This window comes from Rhinatrema bivittatum, chromosome 4, assembly GCF_901001135.1.
Source record: "Rhinatrema bivittatum chromosome 4, aRhiBiv1.1, whole genome shotgun sequence".
In the NCBI taxonomy this organism is placed as follows: Eukaryota; Metazoa; Chordata; class Amphibia; order Gymnophiona; family Rhinatrematidae; genus Rhinatrema; species Rhinatrema bivittatum.
Genome location: NC_042618.1, coordinates 381657376 through 381682172, shown reverse-complemented (window position 1 = coordinate 381682172; position 24797 = coordinate 381657376). Strand labels below are relative to the sequence as shown.

Genomic DNA, 24797 nt, shown 5'->3' with positions numbered 1-24797 from the left:
TTCCCTGGCGCCGGAAGAAATTAGCGCCGACCTTTGGGCGGCGCTAATTTCTTAGAGTAAAATGTGCGGCTTGGCTGCACATTTTACTTACTGGATCGCTCGGGCATACCTAATAGGGCCTTCAACATGCATTTGCATGTTGAGGGCGCTATTAGGTGCCGCGGGTGGGCCGCGTGTTTTCCTCCCCTTACTGAATAAGGGGTCCAGAGCAGGGTGACAGTGCGCTCCGACGGAGCACACTTTACTGTATCGACCTGATAGCCGGATAAGTCCAAAAAGCACTACTTAGATGGACAAGTAGCACTTTTCAAATTTATCTGGCTAAGTAGCACCTACAGCTACTTAGCTGGATAAGTTGGAACTTTTCCAGATGACTGCTACTACTTATCCAAATAAGTTCAAATTTATCCATCTAAGTAGCAACAAAGGTGCTATTTACCCTGATAAGTCAGAATTTAGCCAGATAAGTGTGCACAAATGATATGCCTGCATATTTTTACTTCAAATTTTATGTTTAAATTGCTATTAAGAAACAACATAATATATATGTCCCAAAATATAGTGGTTCTTAAGCACTCCCAAGGTAAAATTCCATATCATAATAAAGAAAACAATTATTTCCCCATCCCCCTTTTACTTTCCCCTACCTACATACAGATGAATATTGAATCAACAAGCAACCTCAGTAGTCCAACAACTTACCAAATATCACACCACTCCATATGGTCAAAATTCACAGGTGATTCAAAAACCGAACTATTGCTTTCTTGAAAGTAGTTCAAAATCAAACCTGGCACTCAGGGGGATGTGTGATTTTGCTCTGCTAGCCCCCATAGACATTGGACCATAACTTGTAACACTTATCCAATTCTTCGGCTGGCTGATGTGCATGTAGACTTTAGAATAATTCTATTTCTAATATATGCCTATGTGAAATTGACTTCTGTGATTTTCAGTATGACTATTGAAATGTAAAGGTATATATTAAGCAACAAGAGGGCAATTTACACTTGCCTGCCTAAATACAAAGTTTTCGGGTACTTTTATACCTGCAAACATGCAGTTAATTTCTAAAGGGAAACTACCTACAGACCTTCCACCTAAAGAATCTACGGGGCAAGTACATGCGGGAAAATACACACAGGCATATACACATGTAGATTTAAATATCAAATCTATGCATATACTGTCCCTTCCCTTCCTCATCCCTTTTTCCCATGGCTAAATCTAGCCATATAGTAAACTTAGAAGGCTAGATTTTGCCACAGTGAGGGGTAAGTAGAACTCAATCACCAGAGAAGAGAAGATTTTCCCCTGATGAAGGATTAATATTTGAAATGCAGCCACGTTGGGATTATCATTTGTGAGCGGGACTTTCCTGCAGTTTATATTTGAAGCAAGACTGCTAAAATGGAGCAGGACAGCTAAAACATTGGATGAACTTAAGTATTTATCACATTTTTTATGTGTGGGTGCTGTATAAAAGCGTTTTACAATGAGATTTTGATCAATTTTTAAAAAATTTTGAATAACATCTAAAATAATATTAGGATAATATAAAAATATTGACTTCATGATATAAGGTAGTTGGTTGGTGATTAATGATTAAAGATTAAGAACCATGGTAACCAGGATGGTACCTGAATTGGTTGAATATGAAGCCTCCGCCTTCCACTTTTAGAATATTTTCTTCATCCAGTCAATTTTATTAAATGTCATTAGAATAGAATTTTTTGAGTGAACGGGTGGTTTTCTATTGTGGTTTGCACTCCTTGTGTGAAAATTTGTGTTTAGTTTGCTTAGATTGTAAGTCATCTGGGGACAGAGAAACACCTACAGTATCTGAATGTAATCAGCTTTGAAGTATCTGAAAAACAGAATATAAATCAGATACAGTAGATAAATTAAATAAAATAAATATTTCCCGTGGACAAGCACAACAAACAGCCACACAAGATGGGTGATGTCATCTATTGGCACCAAGCCGGGTCCTTTTTCTGTCAAAGCCCAGAAAGTTCTACTTTACTCTCTAAACATGCACGGACCTTTCTGCGCTAGCGATCCCACATGCAAATTTCCTCAGTCTATTTTCATCCACTTAGCGAAAGGTCAGGAAATCAGTTCACTCTCAGCATCACCAATTAATTTCAGTATGTTAGAAAAGAATGGAAAAAGCTGATCTAAAAAATGTAAACAATGTGAACATGAAAAGTCCATACTGGATTTTCATACTTTTTGCCTGAAATGCCTCAGATTGGATCACAATTCTACTAATTGTGGCCCCTGTGAATGTATGTCCCTGAGGGCACTGATTTACAATGCGCTGCAATTCAAATGTGAGCTCCCACGCTCATCAAAACAGAGTAAATCAGAAACCCTTTTAGACACAACTCAGAATCAAAGAAGCTGGAAGTTGCTGGCAGTAGAAGCAGTGGCAACAGAGCATCAGGGCCAAGGCATGCTTGTGCCTAACAGTCAAAGCAAGAACCATCTACACCGAAGAGGCAGAATGCAGACCCATTGGCACAGAAATGTCGAAGCCCATGAGGCACCAGTGTTGAAAAACCATGGGGCAGAACTGTTGGTGCAGAAGCATCAGTGTCAAGATCTACTGCCGTCAGAATATCAGCACCGAGAATCTCCTACTCCAAAATATCGGCACTGAGAATCACCGATATGGGAAAAAAATGCTTCAGAGCACTCAAAGTCAAAGGCTTGTACAGAAGTGCTTGCAAATTGCAAGACACATCTTCATCATCAAGTTCTTCCTCTGATCTCATCAAAGTAAGAAGAAAGTGTTTAAAGAAGAGGAAACCTATAGAAACTTTACTGCCTACCTTGAAGCCTCAGATAGCGTTAACAAAAATTGTGGGCAGGATTTTAAATGCCCTGTGTGCTTAAATCCAGCCGGATTTACGCGCGCAGGGCCCTTGCGCACCGGCACGCCTATTTTGCATAGGCCGCCGGCGCGCACACATCATATCATATGATGCAACTAAAAAAGGGTCAACTGTTAAAAAACCAGATTTTACCAATATAGTTGTCACAATGTATCTCTCATCGCTATGCAACTATAAGATTGGAAATACCGCACACAATAAAGGCACATCAGGTCTGAGCTATGGCCACATCAATGTATATCACAATTTTGGTATCAATCCAAGATATCTGTAAAGTTACCACATGGTCAACATAACAATACATATTTTTGCAAAGCATTTCTGTTAGGCTAAGGATTTGCGCACTAACAGTTCATTTGGACAAGCAGTGTTTAAGAACATTTTTAAATAATCAAAACATGTTTCCTATAATATAAAAACAAGTTGCCAAGAAACTACTGAAAGTCAAAACTACTTCAAAGTAAGCCTTAGCTTGGGAGTTCCATCTTGTGTGGCTGTTTGTTGTGCTTGTCCACCGAGAAAGCAAAGTTGCTTACCTGTAACAGGTGTTCTCTGTAGATATCAAGAGAACACCTGCTGTCCACAGAATACCAGGTCTAAAGTTAGCCGGATAAGACTTATCCGGCTAACTTGTAATTTCATCGTGGGTATTTAGTGGCATAGCCATGCAGCAGAATATCTCTTCTAAGTTAGCCTGATAAGTCTTATCTGGCTAACTTACTTAAATATTCATCTTTGAATATCTACCCCTTAATGTAATCAGTAAATAATCAGCATCATTCAGAAAAATCATTTCATTTTACTATTGTAAATTGTTGCAAATTATTCTCCAACTATCAATGAACATCAGTACTGAGTTCACTTGCTTGATTCAATCTCCTAACATATGGTATCAGTCAAATTAATGATTTTAGGAGAGATCTGTTTTGATCTGAGGAAGAGATTATTACCACCCAAAAACTAGTAAATACATTTAGTTAATCCAATAAAAAAGTGTCAACATATATAATTTATTTATGTATTAACATTCATTTCCACACAGTAAAGATCTGAAAAATTTATCATATAAATTTACATTATCAGCTTCCACAAGATTTTGATATTGAAGCTTCCCTCCAAAAGTATCCAGTAAGCTATGAAGAAAGTATGAACACTGTATTAGTACAGGAAATGGAGCGATTCAACAAGTAAGATGACATTTTTTCATTCATTTTGATGATTGTCCAGTTGTTTACATTTTGTCATCCCAGGGATCACTACAATTTTTAAACCTATAATTTATTTCTCTCTGTAATAATCTACCTTATAAATGGCCTGTGACCGACGGCCCGCAAATGCGCAGTAGAGCTGCGCTCTACTGCGCATGTGCGGGCAAGGATGTCGATCAGAAAAAAAAAAATGGCGGTGGGGGCGCAGGAGCGGGAGGAGAAGCAGCGGCGCCGCGCCCTCGCGCGCGCGGTGCCGCTGCTTCTCCTCCCCAGATCTGCCGGCAGATCTCGGGGGGGGGGGTGTCACTCCCGCGCCCCCCCCCCACCGAGATCTGCCGGCAGATCTCGGGGGGGGTGTCACTCCCGCGCCCCCCCCCACCGAGATCTGCCGGCAGATCTCGGGGGGGGTGTCACTCCCGCGCCCCCCCCCACCGAGATCTGCCGGCAGGAGCGGGAGGAGAAGTAGCGGCACCGCGCTGCGCGCGGTGCCGCTACTTCTCCTCCCCAGATCTGCCGGCAGATCTCGGGGGGGTCACTGCCGCGCGCGCGGGAGTGACCCCCCCCGAGATCTGCCGGCAGGAGCGGGAGGAGTTAATGGAGCCGGGTGAGGGTTGCGGGAAGTCGCGCTTACGGCGCCGGGAGGAAATGGAGGTGGGTGAAGGGAGGGAGGGAGGGAGAGGGGGACTGAGTGAGTGGGAGGGAGGGAGAGGGGGGACTGAGTGGGAGGGAGTGAGGGAGAGGGGGGACTGAGTGAGAGGAGAGGGAGGGTGGAGAGGAGTGGGTGGGGGAGGGGGTGGTGAAGAGTGAGGGGAGAGAGAATGAGGGGGAGGTGAGAGACAGAGGGATGTAGCCCGTTTTAACGGGCTTTACGGCTTGTGCATAATAACGGATAAAAGGTTTGTGGCATAACACGTGATCAGCCAAGCTTTTCTCAGTGCTGTTTATTCACAGTTCTTCAATATTCAGCATTTTTAGTCACAAAATATTTAAGCATTTCAATCTTATTAGAGTTGTGGATCCTTGTGTGGTGGTGCAGTTAACACAGACAGATGGGCAAGTCCATATGACTCACACCAACTGCTGGCAAATGTACCCCGGATGGGACTGGCTGGAGTGTCACCTATACCAACCATCGTTCCTGCACGTTCAGCCCTTAGTTCAGATGGCTGGCAGCTCTTAGGAGGGTCCCTGGGGTAGAGGCAAGAGAGAAAGTCCCAAGTCCAGATTAAAGTCGGGCAGGCAGCAAACAGTGAAATCCATTAGGCGAACCAAGGTCGGGGCAGGTAGCAGACAGCATGGGCCAGGTCCAAAGCTAGGGTCAGGTCCAAGAGGCAAACAGGGAAGTCCAAGAACAAGCCAAGGTCAAACCAGGAAGTCAAGCCAAGGGAACTGGGGTGAGACAAGGGTGAAGACAGGAACAAGGTGCAATAGAGAAGACAAAGATCGGGCAGGAGAAACAGACCAGAGCACAGGACCATTGAAGGGGGCAGGAACACAGGAACATAAACAAGAAGAATATAGTCAGACAAAGCAATGAAAAGCAATATGCACTGAGGAGCAGATCACTCAGGAGCCCTGTTGGTGAGGCTAGGAAGACGCTCTTCTAACCCCTGCACTGACAGGAAGGTCCCTTTAAACCTCGCACCAACTTTAACCAGGTTAAGTCAGCGCGACTCATCTTTAAAAATCAATATTATCCTTTCAGAAGTGTGCCTTTGTATACACAGGGACATTGGCATTTTTCTGTTCTTTCTTTTGTATCTCTATTGCTAGAATAAGCCGCACACCGTAGTGGTTTTCCAATTGACAATAAGCCGCACATCTTCAAAATCTTCAGCACTCGAGCATACTGTACCCCTGAGGAAGGAAGAACTCCGAAACCCTGCAGCGTCGGGTGTCCAGACAGTGTGCAACTAAAAACTTGCCTGAAAGGGAACTAGAAACAGGACTGTAAACAACACCCGATCGTGCTCGCGGACCTGCAAGGAACCCTTTCCACATTCAAGTCCATCGTGGCAATCAGCGGAACATCGCGGCGTCTTGCTTTTGAGAAAGCTGTTTTTACAGCACTCAATCACACACCATCAAGCTAAGTATCACTGCTGAATAAGTCATTTTAGTGATCAGCTTTTTGGTTCAACAGAGAGAGATAAAAGGCCCTAAGCAACCGATGTTTATACCTATTAGCACATAGAAGCATAAAGCTCTTATAGGTTACCAGACACAAATACTGGAACCTTGTGCATTATGATGGTTGCAGGGCTATTATCACAGTTGAATTTGCCTTTATAAGTCCCATCTCCTGTGAGAAATCTTTGCATATATACTGGATCCGGCGCAGCATCCGTGCCAGCCGAGCCACCTTCGAAGCAACACTGGCCATCAAGGGCCCCATCCTCCGATGCCCCTGGTAGTCCTCGGTGTTCCCCACTGACACCGGTGCTGGATACCGTGCCACCTCGGGGATCAGAGGATCACGGGGACCTGATCACTCCGAACTTTCAGGAGGAGTTGGACTATGGAGTACAGTCTGTGGTGCTCATAGTGCTCCAGAGCTTTGAGCTGTCGGTGCCACCGGCCCCCGTCCCGGTGCCTGAGCCTCTGCCTTCAATGCTAGCACCCCTGCTGGAACATCTGGATGTCCTCCTGGGTGCCCTTCTGACACAACCAGTATCCGAGGGACCCTCATTTCCCCAGCAGCCACCAATGTCCCCCACTGGAGCAATCCTGATTCTCAGGTCCTCCGAGGAGGAAGATACGGCCGTGTTTCCCAGACCATGGTTCCCTGAGCCCATACCGGGTCCTTCTGGCCTACCGCAACCTCAGATCCCCTCGATGCTAGGGGAACCGTGGATGCCTGCGGTTCCCTTGAGGCCTCCAAAGCCATCAGAGCCCAGGTTTGATACCCCTCATGGACCTTACACATGGCATGCTGGTCCCAGTGAGGAGGAGGGGCCTTACACCCCTTGGGGTGATGACTCCACGGACTCGTCCTCGGATTATTCAGACAATCCCTTCTCGGAGCCCTCTCCACCGGAGTGGTGCTGGTCACTCCCCGAAGATTTGTCCTTTGTGGGGTTTGTCAGGGCAATGGCTGAAGCCATTCCTTTTCAGCTCTTTATGGAGGAGGACATAAGATACTGGAAGTCCTCCAGTTCGTTGACACTCCTAAGGAGATCATGACAGTTCCTATCCATGATATTTTTAAGGATCTCCTCCTCCGCGTGTGGGAGTGCCCCATTTCTATCTCCCCTGACAATAGAAAAGCTGACGCCACCTACTTGGTGCAGCAGGCCGTGGGGTTTGAAAAGCGGCACCTCCCCCACCAGTTGGTGGTCATGGAGTTTGCCTTTAAAAAAGGCCTGGCGCTCCTGCACCCATGCCTCCACCCCTCCAGTTCGTGAGCACAGGGAACTCGATGCCCTGGGCAGGAAAGTCTTCCAAAGCACCATGCTGGTGGCCCGCATTGTTACCTACCAGCTTTATATGACCCAGTATAACCGCAGTCTCTGGAAAAGGGTCCAGGATTTTGCTTAGGTTCTGCCTCAATGGTAGCAAGAGGCCCTCTCGGCCATTGCCATGCTGAGTCTCGAAGTTGGAAACCATGAGGTGCGTTCCACCTACAATGTTTTCAAGACAGCGGCCCGCATAGCGGCGGTGGGCATCGGTGCCAGGAGAATGGCTCTGGGCTTTTGACCTCCGGCTGGAGGTTCAGGATGGACTAGCCGACCTCCCCTTCACAGGTGAAAACCTCTTTGGGGATAAGGTCTGGGATGTGGTAGCACAATTGAAGGACCATCATGATACCCTTCAGCAGCTGTCCGCTAGTGCCTCTGAAGGCCCAGCCTCAGCGAGGAAATCCTCCAAGCTGGGATCCTGGAAGCCCTTTTACCAGCAGAGGAAATATTATCCTCCAGCCTCCCAGGCTCATACGCCATGCACCGGTTCCAGAGGCCGTCCTCGCCAACAGCAAGCACCCAGACCCCAACTGGTACCCCAGCAAGCCCCAGCCACGGGCTTTTGACTGGCAGTGAGGGAGAAAGGTCAGATGACCATACTCCAGACACCGAATCCCGGGTTGGAGGCAGGCTCTTGGGCTTCGCCCCCCGCTAAGAAAAGATCACGTCGGACCGATGGGTCCTCACTAACATCCACCAGAGGTACCGTCTGAACTTCAGTAGGCTCCCAGAGACCAATCCCCCATGTCCATGGTGGGATTCGACGCCAACCAGGTCATATTTCAAATGGAGCTTGCCGCCCTCCTCGTGGCGGGCACGGTGGAACCAGTTCCTCGCCATCAACAGGGCCAAGGGTTCTATTCGAGGTATTTCCTCAATCCGAAGAGGAATAGCGGCTTATGCCCCATTCTCGACCTCTGGGCATTGAACAAGTTTCTCGTAAGAGAAAAGTTCAAGATGGTCTCTCTGGGCACGCTGATCCCGCTCTTCCAAAGAGGAGATTGGCTTTGCTCCCTCGATCTCAAGAAAGCTTACGTACACATTGCAATTGTCCCCAGCCACGGTAAGTACCTCTGCTTCATGGTGAGGAAAGCACATTACCAGTACAAAGTGCTGCCCTTTGGGCTAGCATCAGCCCCCGCATTTTCACCAAATGCCTAGCGGTGGTGGATGACTACTTCAGGTGTCACTCGGTGCACGTGTTCCCCTACCTGGACAATTGGCTGGTCAAGAGCTACTCCCACTCCTGAACCTTGCATTCTCTGGCCTTGATGGTGCAGACGCTGCAGGCATTGGGGTTTGTTATAAACTTCCCCAAGTCTCATCTCTGCCGGTCTCCTCAGCTGCACTTCATAGGCACCAGGCTGGACAGGGTGCAGGTGAAAGCTTTTTTGCCTAGGGACTAGGCGATCGCCCTTTCCTCGCTTGCTTCCCTTGTCTGGAACAGCCAAAGGCTGCCAGCTCACCTTCTGCTCTGCCTGCTAGGCCACATGGCAGCTTCCATCCATGTGACCCCTCTGACTTGGCTCTGCATGAGGAGAGCCCAATGGACCCTATGGTCCCAGGGGCAGCAGGCTTCCTAGGATCTCGAGGCACCATTGAGATGGCCCGACAGGTAGGTGGCTCACAGAGTGTCTCTATCCTGGTGAGAAATCTTTCAAACCTAGAAAAAGAACTTCCCTTCCTAACCTCTCTGCCTCATGTGATTCTCACCACAGATGCTTTCCTTCAAGGCTGGGGAGCCCATGTGAACAGTATCCACATGCAAGGTCTCTGGACTGCCTCCAAAGCCTGCTCTCAGATAAACTTCCTGGAGCTGCGAGCAATTTGGTACGTTCTGTGGGCATTCAAAGACCTGTTGTTATCCAGGGCTTTCCTAATTCGGATGGACAACCAAGTTGCGATGTGGTATGTCAACAAGCAGGGCAGCACGATTTCGTTCCTCTTCTGCCACGAGGCGGTACAAGTATGGACCTGGGCTCTTTCACAGGGAATGTCTCTGTGAGTCACTTACCTGCCGGGCCATCTCAACATGCTAGCAGAACATTTGAGCCGCTCCTTCCAGCCACACGAGTAGTCCCTCAACCCGGAGGTGGCAGCGGCACTGTTTCACCAGTGGGGTATGGCGGATGTGGATCTCTTCACCTCCGCACACAATCACAAGGTGAGAAGATATTGCTCCCTGGTATCGGGGGCAGCCATGCAGCCTGTGATGCCTTTTCCCTCCACTGGGGAAAGGGCCTGCTATACGCGTTCCCCCCCCCCCCCCCCCCTACCACTCTTCTTGAGGACTCTGCTGAAGCTTCAGCAGGACAGGGGGACCATGATACTTGTGGTGCATTCTTGGCCCGCCTGTCGGTGCGGGCACCCATTCGGCTGAAGATGGCGCCCGATCTCATCTCGCAGAATGATGGCACCTTGCGCCTTCCAAACCTCCTGGCACTGGTCCTCACAGCTTGGATGTTGAGCATATAGTCCTCCAGCCTTTGGAGCTCTCGGAATGTGTCTCCCAGGTCCTGGTGGCATCCTGAAAGCCCTCCACCAGGAAGTCCTACAGCTTGAAGTGGAAAAGGTTTTCCATCTGGTGTGAGGGTCATGATTTGGACCCTTTCTCATGCCCCCTCCCAAAGCTGTTGGATTACCTGTGGCATCTGTCCAAGTCTGGGCTTCAGACTAGCTCCATCAAAGTGCACCTCAGCGCCATCAGCGCATACTATCGAGGTGTTGCTGGCACGCCCATTTCGGTCCAACCTTTAGTGCGCCACTTCATGCGGGGCCTCCTTCAGCTGAAGCCCCCTCTTTGGCCTCCAGTTGCGTCGTGGGACCTCAATGTTGTCCTAGCATTGCTCATGCCTCCTTCATTTGAGCTGCTGCAATCCTGCAATCTGAAGTTCCTTATCTGGAAAGTTATATTCCGGGTGGCGATTGCTTCAGCTCGTAGGTACAGTGAGCTTCAAGCTCTAGTTATGTACACGAGGTTCTTTCACGATCGTGTGGTCTTGTGTATGCATCCAAAGTTTCTGCCCAAGGTTGTAATTGATTTTCATATCGACCAGTCCATCGTTTTGCCCACCTTCTTTCCAAGGCCTCATTCCCATCCTGGAGAACGGGCTCTTCATATCTTGGACTGTAAAAGGACCTTGGCTTTCTACCTCGATCACACTGCCAGCCACAGGTAGTCCACCCAGCTCTTCATGTCCTTTGATTCCAACAGGCTGGAGATGGCGGTGGGTAAAAAGACTTTGTCAAACTGGCCGGCAGATTGCATCGCCTTCTATTATGCGCAAGCAGGCCTTCCGCTAGCCGGCAGAGTAAAGGCTCACTCTGTGCGAGCTATGGCAACGTCGGTGGCACATTTGTGTGCTGTCCCTGTCTTCGAGATCTTCCGAGCCACAACCTGGAATTCTCTTCACACATTTGTGGCTCACTATTGCTTGGATAAAGACGAGCATCAGGACAGTGCCTTTGGTCAATCCATCCTGCACAACCTGTTCCATGCCTGAACCCAACTCTTCATGTCTTTGTGGTAACCAGACAGTCCCCTGCTGTTCCACAGTGCCACAGCTGTGTTGTGCCATTGGCTCCTTATTTGGTAACTGTTGATCTCTCCTGTTAGCAGAGGCAGTCTGGAGCTTGGTATTCACCCACATGTGAGGACTACCATCCTGCTTGTCCTAGGAGAAAGCACAGTTGCTTAGCTGTAACAGGTGTTCTCCTAGGACAGCAGGATGTTAGTCCTCAGGAATCCTGCCCGCCTCCCCATGGAGTTGGGTTCTCCTTTGGTTAGTAGTTTTATTTTTTTTGCTCGTATTTTGCTGTTACGAGACTGAAGGGGGACCTCGCATGGACACGCGGATAATAACAGGCTGGCCATGCTCAGTCTGCCAGTCAAAGCTTCTAGAAACTTTGACAAAAGTTTTCCATGCTGGGCCCAATCGGATGATGTCATCCACATGTGAGGACTAACATCCTGCTGTTCTAGGAGAACACCTGTTACAGGTAAGCAACTGCACTTTACCATACTGGGTCAGACCGAGGGTCCATCAAGCCCAGCATCCTGTTTCCAACAGTGGCCAATCCAGGTTACAAGTATTTGGCAAATACCCAAATATAAAGTAGATCCCATGCTACAAATGCCAGTAATAGCAGTGACTATTCCCTAAATCAACTTAGTTAATAGCAGTTAATAGACTTCTCCTCCAAGAGCTTATCCAAATCTTTTTTCAACCCAGCTACCTAACTACTGAGCTTTAGTCACTCAGTATCTTAGTACACCTTAGATACACCTGAGAGACAACTGAAATTCAAGAATAAAATGAATTGTACAAGGGGAAAGAGAGTTTTTGATGGTGCAAGGATAAAATTATGGGATACATTATTTTTAAAGTATGTGGATAGCAAAATACTTACCACAGAAAACTGAGGAGACACCAGATAAGTAACAACTAAACCAAGAGGACAATGCTAGAAAACTAACTAGAGAATGCAAAAATATAGCTTTTGTGTTTAGTGCAACAGAAAAAGACTTTTTTGTGGAATATTCCAGCTTGATACATGACATGTGAAATTTATTTTTATGATATTCTCTTTTTATTCCAGTTTAATCCGAGCTATACGTACTACCCTACAGAACCTGCAAAAGGCTATTAAAGGATTAGTTGTCATGGATGCCGAATTAGAAGCACTGTCTAGTAGTTTGCTCATAGGGAAGGTTCCAGAAAATTGGGCTCAGCGTTCTTACCCAAGTCTTAAACCTTTGGGAAGTTATATTGTTGATTTTCTTACCAGACTGAAATTCTTGCAGGTAAGGAAGTTTGCACTGTGCTAGCTATAAAAGATGTCACAACTAACAAAAATTAAATTATGCTAATTATATGATCTTAAAATTTAATGCAGCTTTTCTTGAAATGTGCAGTTTACATATAGGTGTTTTACAGTTGAATATCAGGAAAAAGTTTTGTGCAAAATAATTTTATATTCCCTGTGGACAAGCATAACAAATCAGCCAAACAAGATGGGTAATATCATCCTACAGTGCCGTATCAGCCTATATTCTCTCCTAGCTCAGAAACTTCCTTGAGTTCTTTCTGGGCATGTGTGGGAGTTCCCATGCTAACGTCGCTCCATGCCTTCCCTCAGTTTGTTTTCATCCACTTCATGGTCAGATTTTCTGTCCTTTCATATCAACCATGACTATTCTATAAAAAAAAAAAAAGAGGTGAAAAGTTTCTACATAAAAATAGAAGACTATCTCACAATATCAGTGCCAAGATCTTATACAAAAAGAAAGTGAAAAAGCCCTTTTAAATCTTGTGGAAGATGCCGTAATAACATGACTTCAGCAGACCAGCATGACTGGTGCCTTTGTTGCATAAGCCCAGACCATGACAATGCAACTTGCAGCCCCTGTGGCAGAATGTCTCCATGAGTATTGATATTGAGATCTCAAGCTGAAATATTATTTTATAAGCTTATCAGAGTAAAAAGGTCATGGCATTACTTAGGGTCCCTGGCTTAACGGGGTGGAGCCGGTAACTGAGATGTAAGTCAGTTGGTTGCTGGAAGTGGCGCTGGAACCAATACTGGCAGAGGCAAAGTGTCATGCATGGGCAGGGCATCCATTCGAGCTGTAAGACAATTCATATCTGTGGCTAAGAATTCCAAGGCTGTTTGTATTGTTTGTAATTTTCTGAGCTAAACCAGGGATAGCATGGGTGGACTGTTACGATCCCTGCCCACGGAGCTACTCTCCGCGAGCAGGCCTCTCACCTTCTGACCGCTGCGCTGCCTTCCGCAGCAGGGACCCGCTGTGACTGCTGCTCCTAAGCAGCCCGAATCACCGCGCTGACTCCACCTATGCGGTCGGGTGATCGCCGAGCTTCTGCCGCCCTTCTGCGGCCGGGAGGACGCCGCTGCCACCCTTCCTTCATGGCAGGGAGCTGCGACGCCATTGCTGGGGTCCTCATCGGACGGCAGGAGGCCAACCTGAAGCCTGCCTGCTTCTCCCTGCTCTGTTTCTCCTTCGTGTGGCTGGGTGCTGCTGTCCATGGTGCTTCTTCTTCCTGCTTCCTCTTAGTCGCCGGCATGCACCTCTTCTCTGCATTTAAAGGGCCCGCGGCCGGATATGCCCCGGGCTCCACCTGATGACAACTTCCTGCTTTAGCCCTATAAAAGGGGTTCCTCTTCAGTCACTCCTGGCCTTCAGATAGGTTCCACAGTTGTCTGTGTCTTCTGACCAGTCCAGGTCTGTGGTCTTCTCCTGCTTTGATGACTTCGTCTTCATGTTCCTGATGTCCTTTGTTCGTGCTCCAGTTGTCTTCATGTTCCTGATGCCCTTCGTCCATGCCTCCAGATGTCTTCAGGTTCCTGATGTTCTTTGTCCGTGTCTTCAGATGGCTTCACATTCCTCATGTTCTTCGTTCGTACCTCCTAATGTTCGAAGTCCTTCCTGATGCCTTTGCCTTCGCCTCTGCCTCCATGCCTTGGTTCCTTGATGTCCACTTTCCTGGCATGCCATTGCCATGGTCTGCGACCAGCCCACAGGTGGGCTGTATAGGGAGCCTCATGGTACAAAGGCCATCTTCATCTTTGCAGTGCTAGCCTGAGTTGTCTTTGAATCCTTGAGAATCTTGAATCCTGTGCTTGAAACTTGTCCCGGTCTTCGGAGCTCCTTGCATTTGCATCTGTCCATGTCAAGACTCTGTTTGAACCCACTCCGCACCAGCGTGGTCCGCAACCAGTCCTGCGGGTGGACTGTATAGGGCGCGCCCCGGTGCAGGCCTCTTCAGTTTCTTCGTCATGTTCTGGTATCAGCTTCCACTATCTCTCCTAGAGTCTGCTTCGAGCCCAGTGTGGTCCACGACCAGTCCCGCAGGTGGACTGTGTAGGGCGCGCTGCGTCACAATCTTGACCCAGCACTTTGATCCTATGCCTTGAGCCTACATCTACAGTGTCCTCGCTTCAGTCTTCGTCTACAGTGTCCTCGCCTGTCTTCATCCAAATTCTTTTGTTTTCTAAGGACTCCAGCTGCCCTCGTCCTCTGTCCAGCCTGCCACCTTTTGCCATACCCAGCAGCAGGTCTGAAAGGGCTTGGAACGGTCGGAGGACTGTTCATCGATCAACATTGCATTGTTGGTCATCCTGGGGCATGCAGTTCCGGTAGAGGGTCAGACCTTGTATCCTTGTCTTCGCGTCAGCCTTGTCCTGCTCCTCGTTACCCGTGCTCACACAAGCTCACCTCCCACGGTGTGTCTTGGGGCTCCTCCCTGAGTCTTGCCATGGCTCAAAGGCTCACAACACTCGCTTCAGAAACGACCACGCCTCCGCACTCGTAACAGTAGCCAAAGGCATCCAAGCCCTCAGTTCATAACAGGCTCCGGAAGGCCGCGCTCATAACATGGACAGGCCAACTGGGTCCATGGCCTAGGCAATCTGTTAAGGATGTGGACCCTTGGGCCGAGATAGGATTGGTGCAACCTGCAGGGAAGAGCCCTACAGGTCCCTACTATTGGCTGGCAGACTTGGATAAGTCTGAGGCCCAACTGGAGCCCAAGACTGACCACGGGGACAGGAGATGAAGACAGGAACTGGAACTGAAGATCAAAGCTGAAATTGGAATGGAGACAAGCTGGAGCTGAAGATTAAGACAAGTGAGAACTGAAAATGAAGACAAGCAAGAACTGAAGATGAAAATGCAGGCAACTCACTAGATCAGTGGTTCTCATCCCTGTCCTGGGGACCCCCTCAGCCAGTCAGGTTTTCATGATATCCACAATGAATATGCATGAGAGAAAATTTGCATGTTATGGAGGCAGTATATGCAAATTTTCTCTCATGCATATTCATTGTGGATATCCTGAAAACCCGACTGGCTGGGGGGGTCCCAGGACAGGGTTGAGAACCACTGCACTAGATGAAGCAGGCTGACCTGTTGCCGAGGCACTTGAATCATGTAAGGAGAAGCCTCAGTAGCAGACCTCATCATAGGGGCTGTAGGGGATTTCCTGCCGCAGTCTCTTCAAATCTTGAAGAGAGGCATGGGCACCTTAGGCAGCGCACTACGTAGGGAGTCAGTGGCAATGTCCAGTTGCATTGAGGAAGGGTGGTTGGCCTGGAGAAATCGGTGACACTGTCCACTCAACTCAAGGAAGGGCACCTGGCCTGGGAGATGACGCTGGCAACACCCTGCTGCAAGTTGGCCATAGGTAAGAGCAGCAGTCCTTGAGGCAGCCCTGAGACCGCCGATCACAACAGTATCCTCCCTTAAGCCCCCTTCCCAAGGCTTTAGGTTTATGGGGGTATCAGTGATGAAAACTTTGGAGTTCTACTGGTTTCTTGGTTCGGTTGATAGCTTCTACAACTAAACGATTGGTTTTATTCCATATTTATGCAATTCCTGGGATTGAAGCTGAGTCACAAATGAAGGGATGGTCTCTTCTGGGTTGCTTTGGCAGAGGACAGGCTCCACTACAGGGATGGGAACGGCTATATTCTTTTTAGAATTTTGACTGATCGGCTAGACGGTTTATGATGTTCCTTTTCTTTTCCTGCTAAAACTGGATATGCAGAATTCATATCTCTTCATTTTTTCTGGTGATTAGAGTCTCAAGCCTTTTCTTGGCATGATTGTGTTCCTCTTTCAGACTATCACGTTCAGACTTCTCTTGTCCCAGCAGTTGTAATTATCCATAGACTTTTTTAAGGGCATTTTTCTGAAGATGTTGTGGTGAGGTTAGAATTCTTCTGAGCTCCCAGCAGGGGGTTGTAAATGATGGAAGAGTGGAAGCTACAATTGCTGAATGAGGTGAGCTTTCAGAGGACATATAGGATTTGACGCATCCGGGTCCCCAGGGATAAGTTCTGGCATGGACCAGTCAAACTGTGGCTGATGTCTCCATAGCCATTGCAGACCTAGGATCACCAGATTTTGTAGACTTCTATCATATTGCCCCTCAGTTGTCTCTTCTCCAAATTGAACAGCCCTAACTTCTTTAGCTATTCCTCATAGGGCAGCCATTTCATACTCATTATTTTGGTTGCCCTTCTCTGCACCTTCTCCAGTGCAGCTATATTCTTTTTGAGGAGCAGTGACCAGAATTGCACACTGTTCTATTCCCATATCTAGACAGGCCTGTAACCTAGGTGTTATTTTAGATTCCAACTTATCCATGTCTACCAATATTTCATCTGTAACAAAAACTTCTTTTTTTTAAATTTTTTATTTTGAAGACATTTAATTTTCATATACAAAGAAAACTTTTGTAATCTGGTACATTTTAACAATTTTTTTAAAGTGGAAATCATTATTATTTACCAAGTTTAATTCATAGGTAATACAAATCAAAAGAGAATATAAAATACTTATTGTTAATTCACATTATCTTATCCATGTACCACAAATATAAGTAATAAAAGTAATATGGGCTGACCAGAAATTTGAGCAAATAATATTAAGAAAATTTCTATTCCATAATATAGGTAATGCCGGAAGGATATATAGCTTTTATCTTTATGTCGAGCCAACACTGGGATAAAAACTTCTTTTTACAAAATTCACCTATTAAAAACACTAAAACCACTCCTCTATCCAAATGACTTTCATTCCATACTTCAAGCCCTAATTTTAGCCAGTCTAGATTACTGTAACTCACTCTATTTAAGTCTCCCTAACTACACTTTACATCTACTTCAATTAATCCAAAACTGTGACAGTCAATTACTTACCAACCCACATCGCAGAGAAAATATCACTCCTTTTTTGAAACAACTTCACTGGCTACCAATTCATCAATTGGTAGCCAATATAAAATTTTAACCATTATTCATAACTTAATACATAGCATTTTATCTATATGGCTATGTTATTTATGTCTCTACCAGCCTCCATACGACTTATGTTCAATTGATAAAAACTACTTACAGGTACCAAATATCAAAACAGCCAGGTTAGACCTAACTTAGGAAAATGCCTGCTCCGTAGCAGGCCCCACTCTCTGGAACTCATTGCCAAATTCCATTCGACTACTCACAACTAAAAAAGATTTCAAAAAAGCTGTTAAAACCTACCTATACTCACTAGCTTTTACTGACCCATAAACACGAAGGTTTTTTTTCTCAACTTCTATAATGTAACATTATGATTGTTTTTTCTTTTAATTTTATTTTTTAATTTACTTTTAAATTTTCATTTGTCTATTGTTCTGTCTATTTTACTTGAAATACTTATTCACTGGGGAACACAATTTTCATTGAGTTAGATCTGACACTTGTTTTTGACTAAGTTTTGACATCTGAATCAAAAAATGACCCCAGTTTTTCTCTATCACGTCAACTTTTTAAGGTACAGGATACCCTCCTTTGGCCCAAAAATCATACAAAATGTACATACAAAGGAAATAAAAGAAACAAGTACCTGAATATACTGTTTATTTAGAGTTATTTTATTCATGCAAAGGCTATATATTGTTACTGTAAGTCAAATTGTGTACAAGTAGTAAAGTTCTGCTACCAAACATACATATTAAGGTAAAAATTTACGCTTATAGCTTTTCCGGCAGTGTTCAATCTGTGGACAATCTTGCCAGATGCTCCAATAGTCAGCCATCATATGTACATCCATTCCACCCTGATACCATGCCATCATGACCTTCAAATCTTGGTGGAATCGTTCATCTTGCTCATCACTGACCTCCCAAGGTTTTTCGGGAAATCAGCAAGATGGCTATGCAGAAAATGCATCTTGATGCTCATGTTGCAGCGAAGCATTTTGAAGCTCTCCAAGAGTTTCTGGACAATTTCGGTGTAATTCTGTGCTCGTGTATTTCCAAGTCCTTGACAAGGTTTTTGAATGATAACCAAGCATTCTTTTGGAGTTCTGACATTTTCCCAATGAAGTGTTCATCTTTAATGAACTGCTGAATCTGTGGACCGTCAAACACACCGGCCTTTATCTTTTCAAACGACAGGCTAGGAAATGCCAAAATGAGATACTTGAAACAGACTCCTTCAGTTGGCAAAGTTTTAACAAATTGCTTCATGAGACCCAGTTTTATGAGACCCAGTTATTGCAGTTTGCAGTAATACCTATGCGAAGCGCTAAGGTAGCGCACTTTGTGATAAACAGCTTATTACCATAAAGCACGCCCCTTTTCCTATCGCATGCGATATTTAGTGCATTTTGATAAATCCAAGCCTAAGATAGGCTGTAGAGAAAAAACTTGACGTGATAGAAGAAAACTAACTGCAGTTTTGAAATCAGCATGCCTATTTAAGTCTAAAACAGCTGAAAAATCAAACTCAACAGGAATTATGTTAAAAATTGTTCCCCAGTGTTATGAGTGTTTTTATTTGTAAACTGCATAGACCTGCAATAGCTTGTATAGGCGGTATAGAAAAGCTTTTAAATAAATAAATAGATAAGTGTGGTCTCACCATGGAGCGGTACAGAGGCATTATGACATCCTCTGTTTTATTTGCCATTCCCTTCCTAATAATTCCTAACATTCTGTTTGCTTTTTTGATTGCCACAGCACACTGAGCCGATGATTTCAATGTATTATAGGGATGTGAATCGTTTTTTGACGATTTAAAAACATCGTCCGATATTTTTTTAAATCGTCAAAAATCGTTAGAGTGCACGATACAATAGAAATTTTCCCGATTTATCGTGTAAAATCGTTACTCCCGTTACTGTTCACTAACGGGAGTTATTTGGGGGGAGGACAGGAAAACCGGCACACCAAAACAACCCCTAAACCCACCCCGACCCTATAAAACTAATACCTTATCTTCCCCCACCCTCCCGAACCCCCCAAAACTTTTTACGAGTACCTGGTGGTCCAGTGGGGGCACGGGGACCGATCTCCCGCTCTCGGGCCATCGGTGCCATTTTGGCTGCCACTCAAAAATGGCGCCGATGGCCCAATAAAAAAAACCCCCCCCCCCCCACCCTTTAAAAATGACCCTTTAGCTTCCCCCACCCTCCCGATCCCCCCAAAACATTTAAAATTACCTGGTGGTCCAGTGGTGGTCCCGGGAGCGATCTCCCATTCTCGAGCCGTCGGCTGCCACTCATAAAGATGGCGCCAATGGCCCTTTGCCCTTACCATGTGACAGGGTATCCGATGTGAACCGATTCACATCTCCACCGATCAGATTTTTTTCTCCCTCCAGCCGAACCCGATCGTTAAGACGATCGGGCACACGATTCACATCCCTAATGTATTATCCACTATGATGCCTGGATTTCTTTCCTGGGTGGGTAACCCCTAAGATAGAACCTAACATTGTATAACTACAGCAAGGGTTATTTTTCCCTATATGGCATCATTTTGTACTTGTTCATGTTAATTTTCACCTGCCCATTTGGAAAGCTCAATTTTCCTAGTCTCACAAGTCCTCCTGCAATTCATCACAATCTGCTTGAGATTAACTACTTTGCATAATTTTGTGTCATCCACATATTTGATCACCTTACTCATCATGCCCCTTTCCAGATCATTTATAAATATGTTAAAATGCACCTTTCCAAGTACAGATCCTGAGGCACTCCACTGTTTACTTTTTTTCCACTATGAAAACTGACCCATTTAACCCTCTCTCTGTTTCCTCTTTTTAACTAGCTTGCAGTCCACAAAAGGACATCGCCTCCTATCTCATGACTTTTAGTTTTCTTAGAAGCCCTCTCATGCGGGACTTTGAGGAAACTCCTTCTGAAAATCCAAATACACCACATCTACCAGTTCACCTTTGTCCACGTGTTTATTCACCCCTTCAAAAAATGTAGATTTGCAAGGCAAGACTTCCCTTGGGCAAATCCATGTGGCTGTTGTCATCAAACCATGTCTATCTAAATGTTTTATGATTTTATTCTTTACAACAGTTTCTATGATTTTCCTGGCACTGAAATTATGCTCACCGGTTTATAGTTTCCCGGTTCACCCCTGGATCCCTTTTTAAATATAGGGGTTACATTGGCCATCTTCCAGTCTTCAGGTACATTGGATGATTTTAATGATAGGTTACAAATTTTTACTAATAGTTCTATAATTTCATTTTTTAGTTCTTTCAGAGCCCTGGGGTGTATACCATCCGGTCCAGGTGATTTACTACTCTTCAGTTTATCAATCAGGCCAGCAAATCGTCCAGATTCACCATGATTTGGTTCAGTTGATCTGAATCATCACCCATGAAAACCTTTTCCACTCACCAGCTGCCAAGATGCTCTCAGCACCCAGTACATCCACCCTCCTCGATTTTCTTCACCTGCTGGGTCCACTGTCCTTTTTCCCCTTCCCTCTTGGGGAGGGGTCTGACCTACACCCTTCTCCCTTGCCATCAGGGAGTTGTTCTGCTCACAAACTCTGGCATTGTTTGTATAGGATTCCTCTGATCGCCCGCCCCTCTGAGGCAATAGCGATGCTTCCCAACTCCCTGGAACCTTTTCCACTCTGTGCGGTCCGCCGATCCCACTGCACCACCACATGTAGTAGTCTCTGCTCTCTAGTCTCCTGGGCTGGAGTGGTGCAACCCTATATTAGCTTGGCTTCGGGTACCTGCAGTGGGTAACCTGAAGTAACAGCCTTTAGTCTCTCGTCCTTCTGCCTCCAAAGTGGTGTTAGCCTCTCACGCCAAGAGAAAAATAAAACTTCCAACAGTGTCAGTGCTCAATATAAGCCTGGGCCCTGGCCTATCCTTTCCCAAACCTAGGCAGGCACACCGTCCCAAAACAATGTAGAGGGTAAGACGTTGCCTATGCCATTTTGATGCCCCACCTCCAACTCCAGTCACTGACGAAAGAAAAAAAAAACAGCAAATGTTCAGGGGGTAACCAGGAAGCTGGGGCAAGCCCTGGTTCCCCTCTCACTCCAGTCTGAAAGAAGAAAAAAAAAACTGAGTAAACGTTGCAGCAGCAGTTTGTAAAGTTCCAATGATTGCCACAGCTTTCAGTCAAAAAAAAAAACCTGCCAGTAGCCAGTTCCCTGCTCACTGGCCGCAGCTGTAATTAGCAAACCCAGGTGATTGCTGTCCCTTTCATTCACTATGGATAAAACAGAGTCCAAACAAACAAACAAAAAAAATCCTTACAAAGGCTTTCTTACCAGGTGTGAGATTGCCAGTAGTTTTTTTTTTCACCATCCCATGGCAGTAATACAGCATCCTTCTCCTTAACAGCATAATTTATTAACAAGTCTCTTAAGCATACCTGTTCCTTTCTCCAGCAGTATAATACTGCTGGGGATTTCGGCCTCCCATGAAATCCTGTTGTTTTTTTTCTTTTTACATATGAAAGAGCTTTGTACTAATCCCCCAGTTGAGGCCTACCTCCTCTAAACGTATTATGAGGTATCCATGAGTTCAGGGTTGTCTTGGGATTCCTCTCTTTATTCAATCTCCATAGGTTCTGGATCCAACAGCTCTGCTGCCTCCTCTCTCAAGAAGGGTCCTCCTTCCCGTGTTTGAGAAGAAGCCCCACCCCCTTCATGCAGCACGTCTTCCCAATCTAGAAGTGCCTCCCTCCTCCCTCCCGGCTCTCTAGGAACCCAGGGCCTTTGGGCTTGATCCCTCCGATCTCCCCGCCCCCCCCCCCCCCGCCTCAGCGCAGGGGAATCTGGGATTTGTAGTGCTGAAGGACTATTCCTGATTCCTAGGTTTCCTCTGTCTCTGCCTAGCTCTTTTCCTTTGCCCCAATAGTGGAGTAGGGACAAAAGGACCTTCACCACAACAGCTAAGCTATATGATCAGCATACTCCAAGGTCTTGCGACCCAATGAACTCCTTGCAGGTCCACATAGAATGGTTCCTACTTAAATCTATCATACTAACTAGGGATGTGAATCGTTTTTGAACGATTAAAATTATTGTCCGATAATTTTAAAATCGTTCTAAACCGTTAGAGTACACGATACAATACAAATGCCCACGATTTATCGTCAGGAGCATTTATATTTTATCGTTAAATAGGGCACGGGAATTATTTCGGGGAGGGCGGGAAAACCGGTACACCAAAACAACTCCTAAACCCACCCTGACCTTTTAAAAGAAAATCCTTACCCTCCCGAACCCCCCCAAAATGTTAAGTTACCTGGTGGTCCAGTGGGGGGGGGGGTCCCCGGCGCGATCTCCCGCTCTCGGGCCATTGGCGCCATTTTGGCTACCACTGTGACAAGTTAAGGGCAAAGGCGATCGGCACTATTTTGAAACCTCCAGCACCGGCACCGGCACGATTGAAGGGATGGCTCCAGGACCCCCCGCTAGACCACCAGGTACATGTAAAAGGTTTTTGGTGGGGTCGGGAGGGTGGGAGAAGCAAAGGGGTAATTTGAAAAGGGTCGGAGTGGGGGTTTTTTTTTCGGGCCATCGGCGCCTTTTTATCAGTGGTAGCCAAAATGGCGCCGATGGCCCGAGAGCGGGAGATCACGCCGGGGACACCCCCCCCCCCCCCCCACACTGGACCACCAGGTAATTTAACATTTTTTTGGGGGGGGGGGGGGGTCGGTGGGGTTTTGTTTATCTGCTCAGGCCTCACTAAAAAATTAACAATGTGAATTGGAATCGGAACGATTCCAATTCACAATCTCTAACGATCCAATTTTTCCCTCCCACCATCCGAACCTGATCGTTAAGACGATCGGGCACACGATTCACATCTCTAATACTAACACCTTTTCAAGGCAAGTAACTGGCCTATTTCTATCTTTTTACTCAGGTACACACAAACTCTAAACAGTTACCTACTGAGACACAATGTGCAGTCAGAATGGCCAGAGAATAGATGTAGGCTAGGCTCTGGCTGTTTATTCTTGAACTTTTATTAATTCATAACACTCACCGATCTATTTTGCCCCCGCTGTCAAAGCAAATGCTTCTTTATTGAGAATTGCCAACTGGTTCTAGATTTTCAGGACAGTTTGATCTCACCCTAATTTTACCCTGTTTCCTGCAGGGACTTGTAGTTCTGATTTCCCTATTGCATTTCCTAAGAAAAGAAAAATGATGTCCATACATTCGGTAGCCCTGTTCTATATGGCAAAATAGCTCAGCACAACCTCAACATCATATGAGATGCCTCTGTTCATCATAGTGAATGAGCACAGAATCCGATGTCAGGAATATTCTGAAAAGTGTCCACATGTTGGTGGGTCCACTTCCTTGGCACCACTTTATGGAGAAGACGATGTAGAAATTCAGTAAGTGTTGATATTTGTGGAAGGAACATATGATAAAAGTTGAGCATTTCAAAAAAAGAACTCAACTCATCTTTAGAAGTCAGTTCAGGGACATCGTGGATTGCCTTTACCCTGGCTTCTGGTTGGATGGATTCCTGAAGCATCAGTGCAATAGCCCAAAAATATGACACTGGTAGTTCCAATTTCACAATTACTTTTCATCACATGAATGTCTGACTTGTCAAATCAATATAGAATTTTCTTAAGTCGCCCAGAAAGTTCATCCTCTAATGTCCCCATGACCAAGACTCATTAAAATATGTAACACTTGGAATTCTAACCAGCAATGATTCTATGAAGTATTGGAAGATTCTTGATGCAATAAAAATTCCAAATTGGAAATGTTTAACTCAGAAAGCTTCATGGTGAATAATGATTGTTGGGGTATTCTCATCTTCTTCATCCATAATCATTTGCTGGTAGGCTTGTGCAAGGTCAAAGTTTACAAAGACCTTCCCTACAACAAGTGTGGCAAGTAGTTGGTTAACATCAGACACAGATTGTGGGTATTCTTTGGGTATTTTATTAACAGTATACTTATAATCTTCACAGATCTGCACATCTCCATTTCCCTTTAGCACTGGCACAATGGGTGTAGTCTGTTTCATGTGTCTGATTTTAAGATACCTTGTTTTATGAGATACTGAAGCTCCATCTTGATTTTGGGGCATAGTGCAAACGCATGGTCCTAGCCTTCAGGTAGATGGATGCAATGCCTGGATCCAGGTGGAATTACACTGCTGGTCACTTGTATGCTCCCAGCTCTTCAGCAAACACCAAAAGGAACTTATCTATGATTTTCTTGAGATGCCCTTCAATGATGCCATGGACCTCTTGGTGTAAACCAGTTCCTTCCTAAGAAATTCTTCTGTTTACCTCATGTGACTATTTAGCAACATTCCCTGAAAAGGGTGATAGCAAGTGTTTACAACACAGATTCCTGCATTCTCAATGTAATCCACTTTGAAGTGCTGAAAAGCAGAATATAAGAACCAGATAAATAAAT

At 45.7% G+C, this 24797-nt stretch overlaps 1 protein-coding gene across 1 annotated transcript in view; it reads left to right on the top strand.

Annotated features, from left to right (window-relative positions):
* Positions 1–24797, top strand: part of DNAH12 (dynein axonemal heavy chain 12) — a 1160754-nt gene that overhangs the window by 1111603 nt on the left and 24354 nt on the right. Inside the window, 2 exon segments of the mRNA XM_029600929.1 lie at positions 3984–4087; positions 12166–12370. Coding sequence (XP_029456789.1) covers positions 3984–4087; positions 12166–12370 — 309 coding nt within the window.